The sequence below is a fragment of the Carassius auratus genome, chromosome 14, assembly GCF_003368295.1.
Source record: "Carassius auratus strain Wakin chromosome 14, ASM336829v1, whole genome shotgun sequence".
Taxonomy (NCBI): domain Eukaryota; kingdom Metazoa; phylum Chordata; class Actinopteri; order Cypriniformes; family Cyprinidae; genus Carassius; species Carassius auratus.
This window is the reverse complement of record NC_039256.1, coordinates 23924366-23937750: the sequence shown is the minus strand read 5'-3', so window position 1 is coordinate 23937750 and position 13385 is coordinate 23924366. Positions and strand designations below refer to the sequence as shown.

The window sequence follows — 13385 nt, the reverse complement described above, 5'->3', positions numbered from 1 at the left end:
CTAATAGAACCATATATATTTCGACCCCTTATATGCAGCATCATATATTATTCTGTATGGTCAATGGCAGCCGTTGTTTCAGTTTGCGGTGTACAGGATCCATCTACAGCAGCAGAGACATTGTATATAGGTTGTGTCTCAAATTCTAGTGAGCAGCCTACCTAGAAAACACGTGTTAGCGCGTTGTGAGCATTTGACTCGGTTGCGCCTTACGCGATCCAAAACGCTGTCTAGGTAGGAAGCACACTAGGGTTTGAGACACCGCCTCTGTGATGGTGATCATGAAGAAAGGTAGAGATGCTGCGGCTCAACATCAGATTTCTGCCCACGATGGAGGGTTTGATCTCTCTGTGAAGGTAAAGTGTGTTTCTTTTCTTTTCTTTGAATCTGATGATTAATATTTACTGGATAGATTGTAAAGAAATAGATATTGTCGTTTAGATGCTTATATATCAAAATAAATCACTGATTCTACGAAGCTTCATTTAACGTTAAATCTGTCGATTTTATACATCGCGCGATTTTGATAAATTCGCTTTTTGTTTGTAAAAAGACAAACAAAAGATACATTTGGTTTTTGTTCACAATATATCAAATATTTAATATCAGATGTTATCTAAAATACGTAAATGTTGTATTCGTATTGATTTATTGCTGGAGTTTAACCGTCATGTGTGCATGCTAGCCCGTTTGCATTGTTTATCGACTGTCGATATTTGATATTCGTGTGAATTTTCCTATCGTTATTGATGTTTGTCATAGCAAATACACCAATAGGGGGTGCTATCGGTCTAGTCTTGTTGGCACGTACTCCAAAACCTACTCCAGCTCTATTAATTCAGCAATAATGGAAGCATTACACTATATTTATCTGTTAATTTTCCTTTCAATATTGTCCTTTATCTAACCTTAATGGGACACTGGCTTCGTCTCAAAAACCTAACGAGCTGCCTAGCTAGAGAGCATTATGAGGCATCTTACAATGATGTCAAAAAATGCTGTTGCTGCTCACTAGATTTTGAGAGACAGCCAGTGGTGTTATTATGTGCCCTCAGTAGACATCATGCACAGATGATTTTCTCTGAGCTTTGAGCCTCTTTACAATGCTGCCTTGTAGACCCAGAATCAAGCAGCATTGTACAGGGCTATGAAAGCACAGAGACGCACTTCCATATCAGCCCGGCTGTTTGTGAAGGATTTCTGTCGACCATAAGTATATTTATGTGATGGTTTTGTATTATTGCAATGCACTTGATTTACACTTATTTGAATTATTAACAGATTGACGCTTTGTTTAATCAACCCTGCAACTGAACTGAAAAGCGATATCATTCGTTTACAGACATTAGGTCATCTTCTTTCAGTGCCAAGCAATTTGATTCCTGCAAAAGTGTGAATAATTTAATATAATGTACGTAACTACATGCTTAACCGTCTGGAAAATAATTTAACTAATATTTATTTATTTTAATTATTTAATATATTATGAGTTATTAGGTATTATTATTATTAAAAATCTTAACTTGTTTGGGGTTTTGTCCTTTTTTTTCTTCTTCTTCTTCTTCTCCTTGGTAGGTCACCTGTTTTGATGTTTACCAGGTAATGCTTTGAATTTTGTCTCATGCTGGGATCATAGGGTTCAGAAAGATGATATGTCTCTCTGAACTACTAGTTAATTTACTTAATTGCTATATTAATTTACAGTGACAGACAGTGTCCATACCGATTAGGTAATGTCAGACATCTGTTTGAATGTGACAAAAAAAAGCCTCATGCTTTGATATCATCAGATAGCAAATATGTAAACATGTAATAAACGATACGCGATTCTAAAAAAAAAAAAAAATGTTTATTCACAAATAGCAGTTCTTTCTGCGTCTCTTGTTTTATACATGGCTTATGGGGGTGGAGGTTTTGCGTGGAAGGGGTTTGAAGGCACTTGAAGAGGACCTTAGTGAGAACAGCTGGAGCAGGGCTGGAGACCATTCTCGTTGCACGATGTGCACTTCAGGGCTTTGAAGGAGTCGGTGAAGCAGTTGCGAAACACAGACATTTTGCTGCCATGGCACATAGGGCACGGGACAAAGGCATATCCCCCACACGTCTGGCATGTGTCGGAGTGCTGAACCCTCTACCATCAGACAAAGAAACAGAGACAAGAATGTGAGTGCATTTGAATGAAAGACCTGACCCATGTGCACATTCTCTTGGAGATTCAATCTGAGTGATGCTTTATTTATTTAATAAAATAAGACAAATGCACGCTTGACTTTATCGCTCATTTTGGGATGTTCGGGCACACTGGTTATGTAAATGCACAATAATATTTTGAGCTTGCTATTATTAGTACTTTTATTTTGAAATCATTTGCAATCATTGAGGGGACCCAATCTCACAGGAAGATGTAACTATTTTACATAGTGGCGATTTCTTCTGAAAGTATACAATGTCAATCATACAAAAACAAACAATTTTTAGGAAAAAGTAAGCATGAAGGTCACTCCAAAATGGTATGAGATTGCATAAATTCATATTAGTTTTTGAAAATGTAGCGTAGTTACAAATTTGCCTCAAGGTTATGTTGAAATTATTGATATTCATTATATTTGAGATACCACTGTATAGCAAATTGTACCTGCCAAATGCATACATGTAATGTAAATCATATTAATCACTGATAAATAATGCAGTATTTGTGTAAAAAGCTATAATGAACTGTAATATTAAACCTTTCTTGTCACAAATGGTTCTGTTTTGTTTTACAGAATAAACTATGATAATAAACCAGATTTGATTTGACTTTACTAGAACAATAGGAAATAAAAATATATCTTTTTATGTAGACCTTTGGTTTATACTACACTTTAAAAAATATTCGATTCTTTATTTAAATTTTTAGTTCATGAAGAAACTTCAAAATCCATTGAACCTTTTCAATGCACAAAAAAATTTATTTTAGTGGGAAAGGGTTATTGTTGTTAAAATGTTCTTCACACTAAGAAAAAAATATGAAACCTTTATTTTAGTGTTAAATGTCAATATTTACCTCTATTTTGGTGAGGAGATCCTGAAGCTCCCCTAATTCATTCATTGCAAGTATTTTCTCTGCACCCTGAATGTGCAAAACATACGCAAATTATTATTAAGAGTTCAAGCATTAGTATAATGGTGTGAATTTTGAAACAGATGTGGAACATGAGTGTGAATACTGACCCCTAGGTAGTGTCCATCAATGAAGACTACAGGCAGTGAGGGAGGTTCACCCACTCGCTTACAGCGTGTCTCCAGTTCCTTCCCATATTCAATGTCCAAAGCGATGTTCTTCTCTATGAACTTCACCCTGTGGTTCTGAAAGATCTTTCGGACCAGCTCACATCGCTCAAATGTAGTCCTGACCACTCGAAAACTGGTGGTGTAGATTACAATTCGCCTGAACTCTAGAGCCAGTTCTGGCTGAGAGGGCCAAAGAAAACATAGATGAGAGGGGCTCTTTTTCACTGTTTTCAATCTAATCGGCATGACACTTTGGAACAAAACCTTTAGAAATAAGAACAAATCAGTTTAATATACTTCATTTTAGAAGTATGGTTTTAACTGTAATTGAAAATCATAATACATGTATTTTATGCTTTCTAAGTCTGAACAAGGTTTGCAGCAGGCAGCATCTATCGATTTTGAGATTGACCTTCAGCATCCGTTCTTAGAAGAACAGCTCTCATGAAAGTGCCAAGGTGTTTTTCTTAGCAGAGTGCAAAAATAGACTCAACCCTCACACATTTTGAAGTGAGACTAGAGGATGGACTTTCTAATGCAACTGTAGCATTTGGTTTGGTTGATATGGTATTACAAGCAACTTCTAAATGTTTCGAGTTGAAGAAATTTGTACTAATCCTCAAATTTCAATAAGAACACAACTGCAAGCCTAGTGCAAATACTGTAGCATTAGCATGAGTCAGCTGTTAAGATTAAAGTATGAAGTGCCAATAAATCAGAAGTAATGCAATTATTGTGCACTTATTGTCAGACTAATGATTCTCACTGTCCTTATCTGACATAATAGCAGCTCATAACAATTGTATATACTTGCTATATTGACATAGTGAAACATGCTGACAAAGATGGGGATGGGTTTTCCTGTTAGGCTATAAAGTACAGTGTTGTGGGAGCCGAAAAAACAGATGTCGTTGATTTAGATAGCAAAATATCAAACTAAAAGTCTCATCTCCAAAAAAAAAAAAATAATAATAATAATAAAGATGAACTGTTCTCAGAATTGACAATTTTGTAACGTAAATGTTTCATTTGGATGTTTGTCTACTGATGTTTCAATGTTACTACTTGTTTCAGAACATTCATCAGTAACATTCCCATAATTTTAGTAAAATAAAAAAATGGTATATTCCTTTAACATTTAATCAAGATAATCTTAAAGGGTTAGTTTACCCAAAAATGAAAATTCTTTCATGAATAACTCGCCCTCATGTTGTTCCAAACCCGTGAGACCTTTGTTCATCTTTGGAAAACAAATTTAGTTTTTTTGAGGAAATACGACAACTTTCTGACCCTCCCATAGTCAGCAACAGAACTGAAATGTTCCTAGACCCAGAAACATAAGGACATCGTTAAAATAGTCCATGTGACATCAGTGGTTCAACTGTAATTTTACAAAACTATGAGAATTATGGTGTGTAAAGAAAAGACAAATAATGACTTTTTCTTGGGGAAGTCGTGGCCTAATGGTTAGAGGGTTGGACTCCCAATCGAAGGGTTGTGAGTTCTAGTCTCGGGCCGGACGGAATTGTGGGTGGGGGGAGTGCATGAACAGCTCTCTCTCCACCTTCAATACCATGACTTAGGTGCCCTTGAGCAAGGCATCGAACCCCCAACTGCTCCCCGGGTGCCGCAGCATAAATGGCTGCCCACTGCTCCGGGTGTGTGCTCACAGTGTGTGTGTGCATTTCACTTTCACTGCTCTGTGTGTGTGTGCATTTCGGATGGGTTAAATACTTGGCTGAATGTCACTTCACTTTCACTTTATTCAACAGTTCTTCTCCTCCTCATCCCGTCCTCCGTCATTATCGAGAGGAACTTACCACGATGTGAACGATGTAGAACAGGATGAGGAGGAGAAGAATTGATGAATAAAGTATGAAAATCATTTTTTTTCCCTTTCGCAACAAAAAGTATTCTCGTAGCTTTGTAGAATTACAGTTGAACCACTGATGTCACATGGACTATTTTAACTACGTTTCTGGGCCTGAGAACATTTCAGTTGCATTGCTCAGGGTCAGAAAGCTCTCGGATTTCATCAAAAATATCTTAAGGTCTCACGGGTTTGGAACAGCATAAGGGTGAGGAATTCATTTTGGGTGAACTAAGCCTTTAAAACTTTTTTTTTTAATTGACTTTTTACATTTTCCGAGAACTTATTTAAACAAATGAATGGCTACATAAGCAAAACTTTACAAAAAATGGACAAAAATGGGTAGTTGTTTGATAGACGTCATGTAATGTATTATTTAAATAATGACCTTATATGTAGTCGTTTTTATTATCCGTCTAATCCCCCATTTACCCTCTGTTAAAAAAGCTATAGAATTATATTTGATATCAGACAAAAGATGTCAGCAACTTTTTCAGTGCTCAAGAACAAAGCAGAGGTCCTGAGAATACTGTACATTAAGATGATTAGCTTAGCCAAAACACTTAAAGGAATGCATCATTAATCTTTAATCGTACAGTGATCTTGCCCAGCGGGACAGCTTGTTTGTCTGGCCAAAGCCTGAGAGAAGAGAACATGTTCTGTAACTAATAGCGGATGAGGAAAGAGGCTCAGACTAAGGACACAAAGCTTCCAAGCAGCTGTCAATATTAAATAAAGTCTGATAATATTAATATCAGTTTTAATAAAAGATCATGTGCACTGAAATCCACTGTCAAGATTTTAGATGGAAAAACTGACCCTCAAAGACTTACCCCATTGTTTTTAGCCAAGTTATCAAAGAGTATTTGGCCAGCACTAACTTTGTGCTTGACTCCCCGGACTGTCCCATTTTTGCTGAGGATATTCACTCGTTTGGTACTCAACACTTTGTCTCTTCCTCCTGCAAACATCAGCATGTCATCAGGCTCACTTCCACTGTCATCCAACTCCGACCCCAAGAATCCACACAGGTGTCCGTTCGCCTCCTCGCTAGTGGATGGAGTGCTGGCCCGGTCCGCCTCGGAGCTACTGGTGCAGTCTGAATCCAGGGAATCCGAGGGCCCTTCATGCTTAAACATCTCTTTCAAAACCCGTCCGCTGTTCCCAGAAGCCACCCGGAATCTCACCCTCTTCTGCCTTTTTCCATCCTCCGGTGTCAACAAAGCCTCCTCCATTGCGTCGGCTTACATCTCCACAAAGAAAAGGTGATTTTAATCCCTCAGTTTCATTGGTGGATGGAAATACTTAGCGCCGGATTTGCTCCATGATTCCCACAACGTACAGACCCGGAAATAGGTTAATCTGCGAGTTAGCATCAGCTTCACCAGCAGTGTTCCTGTACATCTTAATAATGCATGTGGCCTTGCCATGGTTACTGAGAAAACCAACCATGAAGAAACTGATATTCTGTTTAATAATTCATCATGCCATATATTTTTCTCTTTTTTTCTGTGAATAGCCTTGACTCATAGACAGAAAGTTTGTAAATGAAGTTCTTATGTAAAAAAATTAATAAAATAAAATAAATAAAACTGTATAAATAAAATATGGCTTTCATTGTATGGACAATTAATACACAAAACAGCAGGGTATAACTCCCCTTCAACATTTGTTTTGTTATGTTAGTTAGCTGAGACAGTATTTTACATGCATATGATTTTGAGAGGGACATTGATTTGCCCTGCAGAGCAACCAGAAGTTCTGGTAAATCTTGTATGATTGCTTGTCAGTAAGATGGAGAGACTTTTTATATTCAATGCATCTTAGAACTTCTTACTGCACTGCAGTTTTAAGCCACTTAGAAGATTGCAGCTAGGTCTGCATGCATTCACCTGCTGTGCTTGAGCATGAGGGGAAGTGGAGTTCTTCTGTTATTGGCTGGTATTTGCACCCATCTGCCCTCCAGTGGAGCTGCAGGTAGAACTACAGCTGCTCTGTTACTACAGTGGCACTGCAGAAGTGGACCGAAACCTATTGCATGCTAGCGAGCTCAATTGGCCAATACTGACATCTTGCATTACAGTAGATGGATATGGAATACATTATACATTACCTGAAATAGAGCCGTTTATAGGCATATTTTTATAGGCATATTGTCACTTTTTATATGTACAGTCTGTACTAGAGAAAGGCTGTTTTAAGTTAGCATTTTTACAGAAATGACAAAAATTACAGATATATTTGAAAGATTTAGCTTATTTAAAATATTTTTTATGTGTTAGATTTTTAGAAGTCTCTTATTCTTACCAAGGTTGTATTTATTTTATAATACAGTAAAAATATTAAGAACTATTATTACAATTTAAAATAACTGTTTTCTGTTTTAAAACATTTTATAATTAAATTTATTCTTGCGATGACACAGCTGATTTTTCAGCATCATTACTCCAGTCTTTGGTGTCACAAGATCCTTCAGAAATCATTCTTATATGTTGATTCTTATTCTTGCAAACTTATTCTTTCATCATAAAATACAGCAACACAGGAAAGAAAACTGCACTCATGAACCTTACGTGCTGATTACAGATTTTAGTGCCATACTTTTTCTGAAGCATCACTAGCACAAAATGACAACATTTCATTACAAAATTTTGGCTAATAACAGACAAACAAAAAAGGCATTTTTTTACCCTCTTGTTTTTCATGTTGATCTGTCGGTTCTTCTCTTTAAAGGAGTTATCTGCGTTACACACACAGTCACATCAGATGCTCTTTGCATTTCAAACAGTATCATGAGAAGAACCGAAAGGTTTAACACAAATACTCAGCAGTGAGTCACTGCCTGCATATGCATCCAGCCTTATGAATATTGGACTATTTCACTTTGAAGTTTAATAAATCATTTGTTTCCTGCCACATGTTAATATACCAGTCTATTTAATTCCAGGGATTTTTCAATTTCCTCAAAATCACAAGACGATGGTGAACCATGACCTGGAGAGCTCATCTAAAGCAGCTCTGCCAGTTATAATTTAAATCCACCCTCATAAATATATGTGTCTCTCTATCGTTTCCAGTGCAGGGTTTTTAAATCACACCCCTGCTTCTCTGTTAAATCAGTGCCAGTTTGCTCTGCCTCTCAGGCAGGTCTTTCACTAAATGATGGCACGTCAGGACTTGTGTTTGTCAGTGTCGGTGATCAGAGCTCAAGGCTGCTCGTGTCTATTCTTAATGTTCCTGGAACAATGCAAATCAACCAGTCAGGTTGGTTTTGGTTAGCATTCAGGTTTGGCATAAGATTATTTGATAGACTGACATAAGAACAAATACTTAGTGTACAAAGACAAAATAAGACAAAATAAGTGTGTTTTTGGTAAGGTGTCTTATTTATGGTACATTTTTTCTAGAATGATTTTTTTTTTTTTTTGCTTTTATTTAATGTACTATTATTATTATTATTATTATTATTATTATTTTATCTCTCTTTATTTGTTTGAGAGTGTGGAAAAGTTCATTTTGAGTTTTTACCTTTTATAAAATTTTCCTCTACAATATTTAAGTGTTAAAATTAAGGAAATTATGTTTTAAATAATAATAATAATAATAATAATAATAATAATAATAATAATAATAATAATAATAATAATAATAATAATAATACAATTATAATAATATATATTTGTAATTGTCTGTTAATTGGTAATAATGTGTACAATTTATTAAATTCGGGTTTTATAATTATCTCTGTTTTGGCACTGCTGTCATCACCATCAAACCAAGCATTTTAGAGAATAATAATCTCCAAGAAAGCATATTTAAGAATGATTTATAAATATTAAGTCAGGGATCATCATGTGTCGTGGAGATGATTGACCCAACCATCCCATAAAGAACAATGCAGATTAATATAATTCCTTGTTGTTTGCAGTGATTTAAGGAATTAATTTGGTTTAAATCCCATGATTAAATTGAATATTTCAGGTGATTTATACATATGGTTCAATGAACTAAATAAATGAACTTCAGAGCTTAACTGTGGAATTCATTACCTGTGGCTCGTCACTTTATAAGAGGATTATGGAGAATTGTATGACTGATAAAGAAGTGGTAAATATTGCTTGTGTAATTGAAAAAGTGTTCTCAGGCAATTCAAAATGCGATGGCCTCACTGATAGTAGTTCTCCAGCAGGAGGCAGAGTCTGCTCTTACTGAGCAATGAATTGCACCAATCTACAGAACAAGTTCTTTACTCGTTTAAAAGTGCACTTTTATCATAAAACGTTTTTGCACATAAATAAATGCATAAATGTAAAAATGCATTTAAAATCATGTAATCTCACATAAAATGAAACATGCATTTATATAGTCGAATAAACTGATTTAATTAATATGATGCTTGAATGATTCAATACTACATAGCATCTAAATAAAGTCAAAAATATTATTTAACATATCTGAATTAACCTAAAAACATTAATCTATACAAACAAAACTTAATACTATTAGAAATAGCTCTAGTAATTGCAAATCTATATATAATTTCTTTTATCCAGACAATCTCTTTAGGGCCCATATTTCCCTGTGCATTATATGTTCAGACAAACAGAGTTTATGAGCAAATTAAGCATGCAGAGTGTCTATGCTTTAACTAGATTCCTCAGTCAATATCTGCTAAGTCTGTTTTTTTTTTTTTTTTTACCCATGCTTTAGTATCCCACAATTCTCAGCTATTGTTAGTAGATCCATCAATTCTAAGGGGCATTTCTGATCATATCGGTTGATAGACTGCCAGCGCTGCCCAGGACAGATGGTGCCATCCGACTGTTGACTGACAGGTGTTGCTGTTGATACTCTTCATGACCCTTTCTGGCTTTTGTCTGAAGCACAACCTTTTATTTTATTCTAGTCCAGTCAATTTTGAACTCATATGGATATCACTGTTCAAAACCTATATTCTCATTCTCAAGAGAAAGGATTAAACATGCTATTTATAAATACATGCATGGGCACTGTTTAATATTTCATGACCACATGCAGTAAGTCTAATCTGTCAATAAGCATAGATCACACTCATAGCCTGCGGTGAATACAGATCTTGTGTTGCCTGAGTGTTCTGATGGAGCAGCTGGCTGATTTATCACAGAGATGCCCTCTGACCACAGCTATGAGCACAGAAGATTCTAGGCCCTCTTTAGTGGAGAGCGAGACGTCACTCCATGGATTTATAGCAAGAACCATTGACATTTTGTGCATGCAGCTTATATGAATGAGTCAAGATGTTTTGATTAATTGAACGGTTCTTTTTTTCCTCTTTTTAATTGAATTACAAGTATATATATATATATATATATATATATATATATATATATATATATATACACACACACACACACACACACACACACACACACACACACACACACACACATTATTTACCAACCTCTCTCTCTAGAATATCTCTCTATATACTATCCGAGCTGTTTAGTCTGAAGAAATATGTCACTCCAAAATGAATATACTGTCATTGTTTACTCAAAAAGGATGCAAAAGCATTACAAAAGTACGTAATAAGTAATAAAGGTCATCCATGACTCATGCTATAGGCTATTCCAAGACTTTTGAAGCCACACAATACATTTATGTGAGGAAGTAGCTACATAAAGGCGGCCTATTCATTTTCAGATGTAATATTAATTTAAAAAGACAACTTTTGAAATGGGAAGTTGCATGTATTTTATATAATTTATATAAATGTACAGTGTCAATACACATTTTACATAGGCTCTATTATATGCAGCGTTTATACAAAATGTTCTTCTGATCAGCACAGATGGAGGGTGGGAACGAGGTTGGACGTTCATGTGTTGATATATAATTCATATAAAGCTTGATCTATTTGTAGCTGTCTGTGAATGAGAGCGCGTGTCTGTGTGTGTATTGAGAGGATGAGTCATTATTTAGACTGATTTGTGCTCAAAGATAACACCGCGGCGCACATGATCAAAGAGGCAGGCATCTTGTCACTGTTGCTAGGCAACCTCAGGAGCAATAGACCCAAATCCCTGAGCAGGCGGCTGGATGCCCACTAGATTGAGAGAAAAAAAAAGCTTTGGAAATAAGACGTGTTATTATTTGTGGCTTGCGATTTCATATATCTTATATTATTAGTACAATACAATGAAAGATATACAAAATGGATGTGTGCGCCTTATTCAGGCTTTTATGCAGTTTCAGAATAAAGGCGGAAACATGGCAAAATGTTTATGAAAAAATGTAATTGTTATTATATGAGTTCTGTTCTGTGTTTGTTCATTTAATTTGATCCATTTGTCTAATTATAATAACATCACTAATACTAACAGCAGTTGGCCTGAACAAGAAGACGAACGTGAAACAGGAGAATTCGTCCATCAACATGTGGCTTGTTGAGAGCAACCCTCATCATATCACCAAAGCCATAATATTTCCCGGCTGCAATATGAGAGGCAATTGAAGAGTCGTGATTGCTTCAGGGCCTAAAATAAAGAAATAGTGGGCTGTCATTGTCTCTGCAATCCCCTTCGAAACAATAAGAGTAACTGCAGAGAGGGAATCTCCAGCAGACCTTTTTAAAACAGATCATATTAGGGGAAATATTTTGGTTTAGTTTTTATTTAGCATAAGGTGAATCATATTTTGTAAATCTTGAGACCTGGTTTTATTTGAACTTACAGAGATACTGTTTTTATAAGTAACTGATGTTATTCAGAGTGAGAATGATCAGTCTTCATGCGATATGTTGCGACTAGTCCCCCTCTGCGCTCTTAGGTGGTACGGTCCAATTTGTGAAGCGGCGGAGCTCGCTCACATTCAATGTTTTAACCGCTTATCGATTCATGCGCGTTCTGGCTTCTGCGGAGATTCGGCTTTTAGTTTAGCGCGCTGATGCTGAAGCGTGTTATTGAGGGCGGAACTATCGGTGTTCATCAACAACAACATGAATCCTAACACTAAATAAATGGTTACTGGTCACGGGAGTTGGGGAAAGCTACTTTGGTGACGGTCACCGGCGCTTAAAATCCCTAGACGGGGGAAGAGAGAAACGCGACGCGGAGTTTTATGCGTTCATTTGACAGGTGGACCGATGCCACCCGTTCAGAGAACTATGTCGGATCTCCGGACCCGAGCCGAAGGTAAGACACGTTTTTAGCGAGGATCTTTTGGCAGTCTGAATCCGTTATCTAGAGTTTCGTGTCATGTGCACAATCTTTCTCGTGCTCGACAACTGTTGCGAGAGCACGTCATCAGATATCAGATTGGATTGCGATTCATTGCGTGATTCCAGCTTGCAAATAAGTTGTTTCAACAATTGGTTTCAATGACAGTGTGCAGGATTTGATATTTATAATATATGTGGGTATTTGTAAAGGTGAGATGCATAATGGTCCCATAGGACATTTACTCATGTAGGCTACGTTAGTTAATTTCAGGACCGTCATCAGCTTTCATTATTTATTCACTTAACGTTACGTTTTTATTGACATATTCCCCTCCTTAATGTTATTATTTCTGTTTTATTTTGTCATACGATGTAGGCCAGGACTCTTTTGTAACACTGCTGTTTCAATGTCAATTATTTTTCTGTTGATGTCAAGAATTTTCCTTGCTCTCCTAATCTTATAAACATAATTTACAAATAAATGTCAATAACTCATATGACTTTAAATAACTACAGGTGGTGGATTGAGTTTTGATTCTTCCCAATGTTTCGAGTCTTTTGAGTCCTTAAAAGATTAATTCCGGTGATTCGATGCTTTTGAATCTCTTGTGACTTTTTCTGCAGTTTATGAACTGATTTGTATAATGATCTGTATAATAATCTCTAGATCAGTGGGATTAGTAGATGAAGGTAACTCATTGAATCATTCCCTCAACCGATTCGATCGAGTGTTCACAAGCAACTCTTATTGTCATTTGCGTAAAATGTCAAGCATACAAACTACTAAATCTGACTACAGAAATAGTGTATATGCATATCTACAAATGACAATAAAACACATCTATATTTTCCCTCTATTTTAACAAATTATATTTATATTTACCTATATATGAAATACATCCATTATATAAAAAAAAGCGTTGTATGAGTCTCGTTCAGATACTTAACACGGTTCATTGAGGGGCGTGTTCTTTCAGTAGCTCCAACCAATGAAATGTGCATTCACAGTTTGCGCTCGAATGCTATTGGTTCGTCTTTTAATCC

At 36.1% G+C, this 13385-nt stretch overlaps 2 protein-coding genes across 9 annotated transcripts in view; one reads left to right on the top strand and one right to left on the bottom strand.

Annotated features, from left to right (window-relative positions):
• Window positions 1–1929: 1929 nt before the first annotated feature.
• grxcr1a (glutaredoxin and cysteine rich domain containing 1 a) lies at window positions 1930–6614 on the bottom strand. Its single transcript, XM_026280828.1, has 4 exons — window positions 5977–6614; window positions 3214–3453; window positions 3047–3112; window positions 1930–2131 (listed from the first exon to the last, which is right to left on the bottom strand). The coding sequence occupies exons 1-4, from the start codon at window positions 6376–6378 to the stop codon at window positions 1952–1954; spliced, it is 888 nt and encodes a 295-aa protein (XP_026136613.1). The 5' UTR covers window positions 6379–6614; the 3' UTR covers window positions 1930–1951.
• A 5366-nt stretch (window positions 6615–11980) lies between these two features.
• The window catches only part of atp8a1 (ATPase phospholipid transporting 8A1), a 122704-nt gene continuing 121299 nt past the window's right edge, over window positions 11981–13385 (top strand). For all 8 annotated transcript variants that reach the window (XM_026280827.1, XM_026280821.1, XM_026280823.1 and 5 more), the window contains exon 1: window positions 11981–12315. In XM_026280827.1, the coding sequence (XP_026136612.1) occupies window positions 12267–12315 (49 nt within the window). In that variant the 5' untranslated portion in view covers window positions 11981–12266. The remainder of the gene's footprint in view (window positions 12316–13385) is intronic.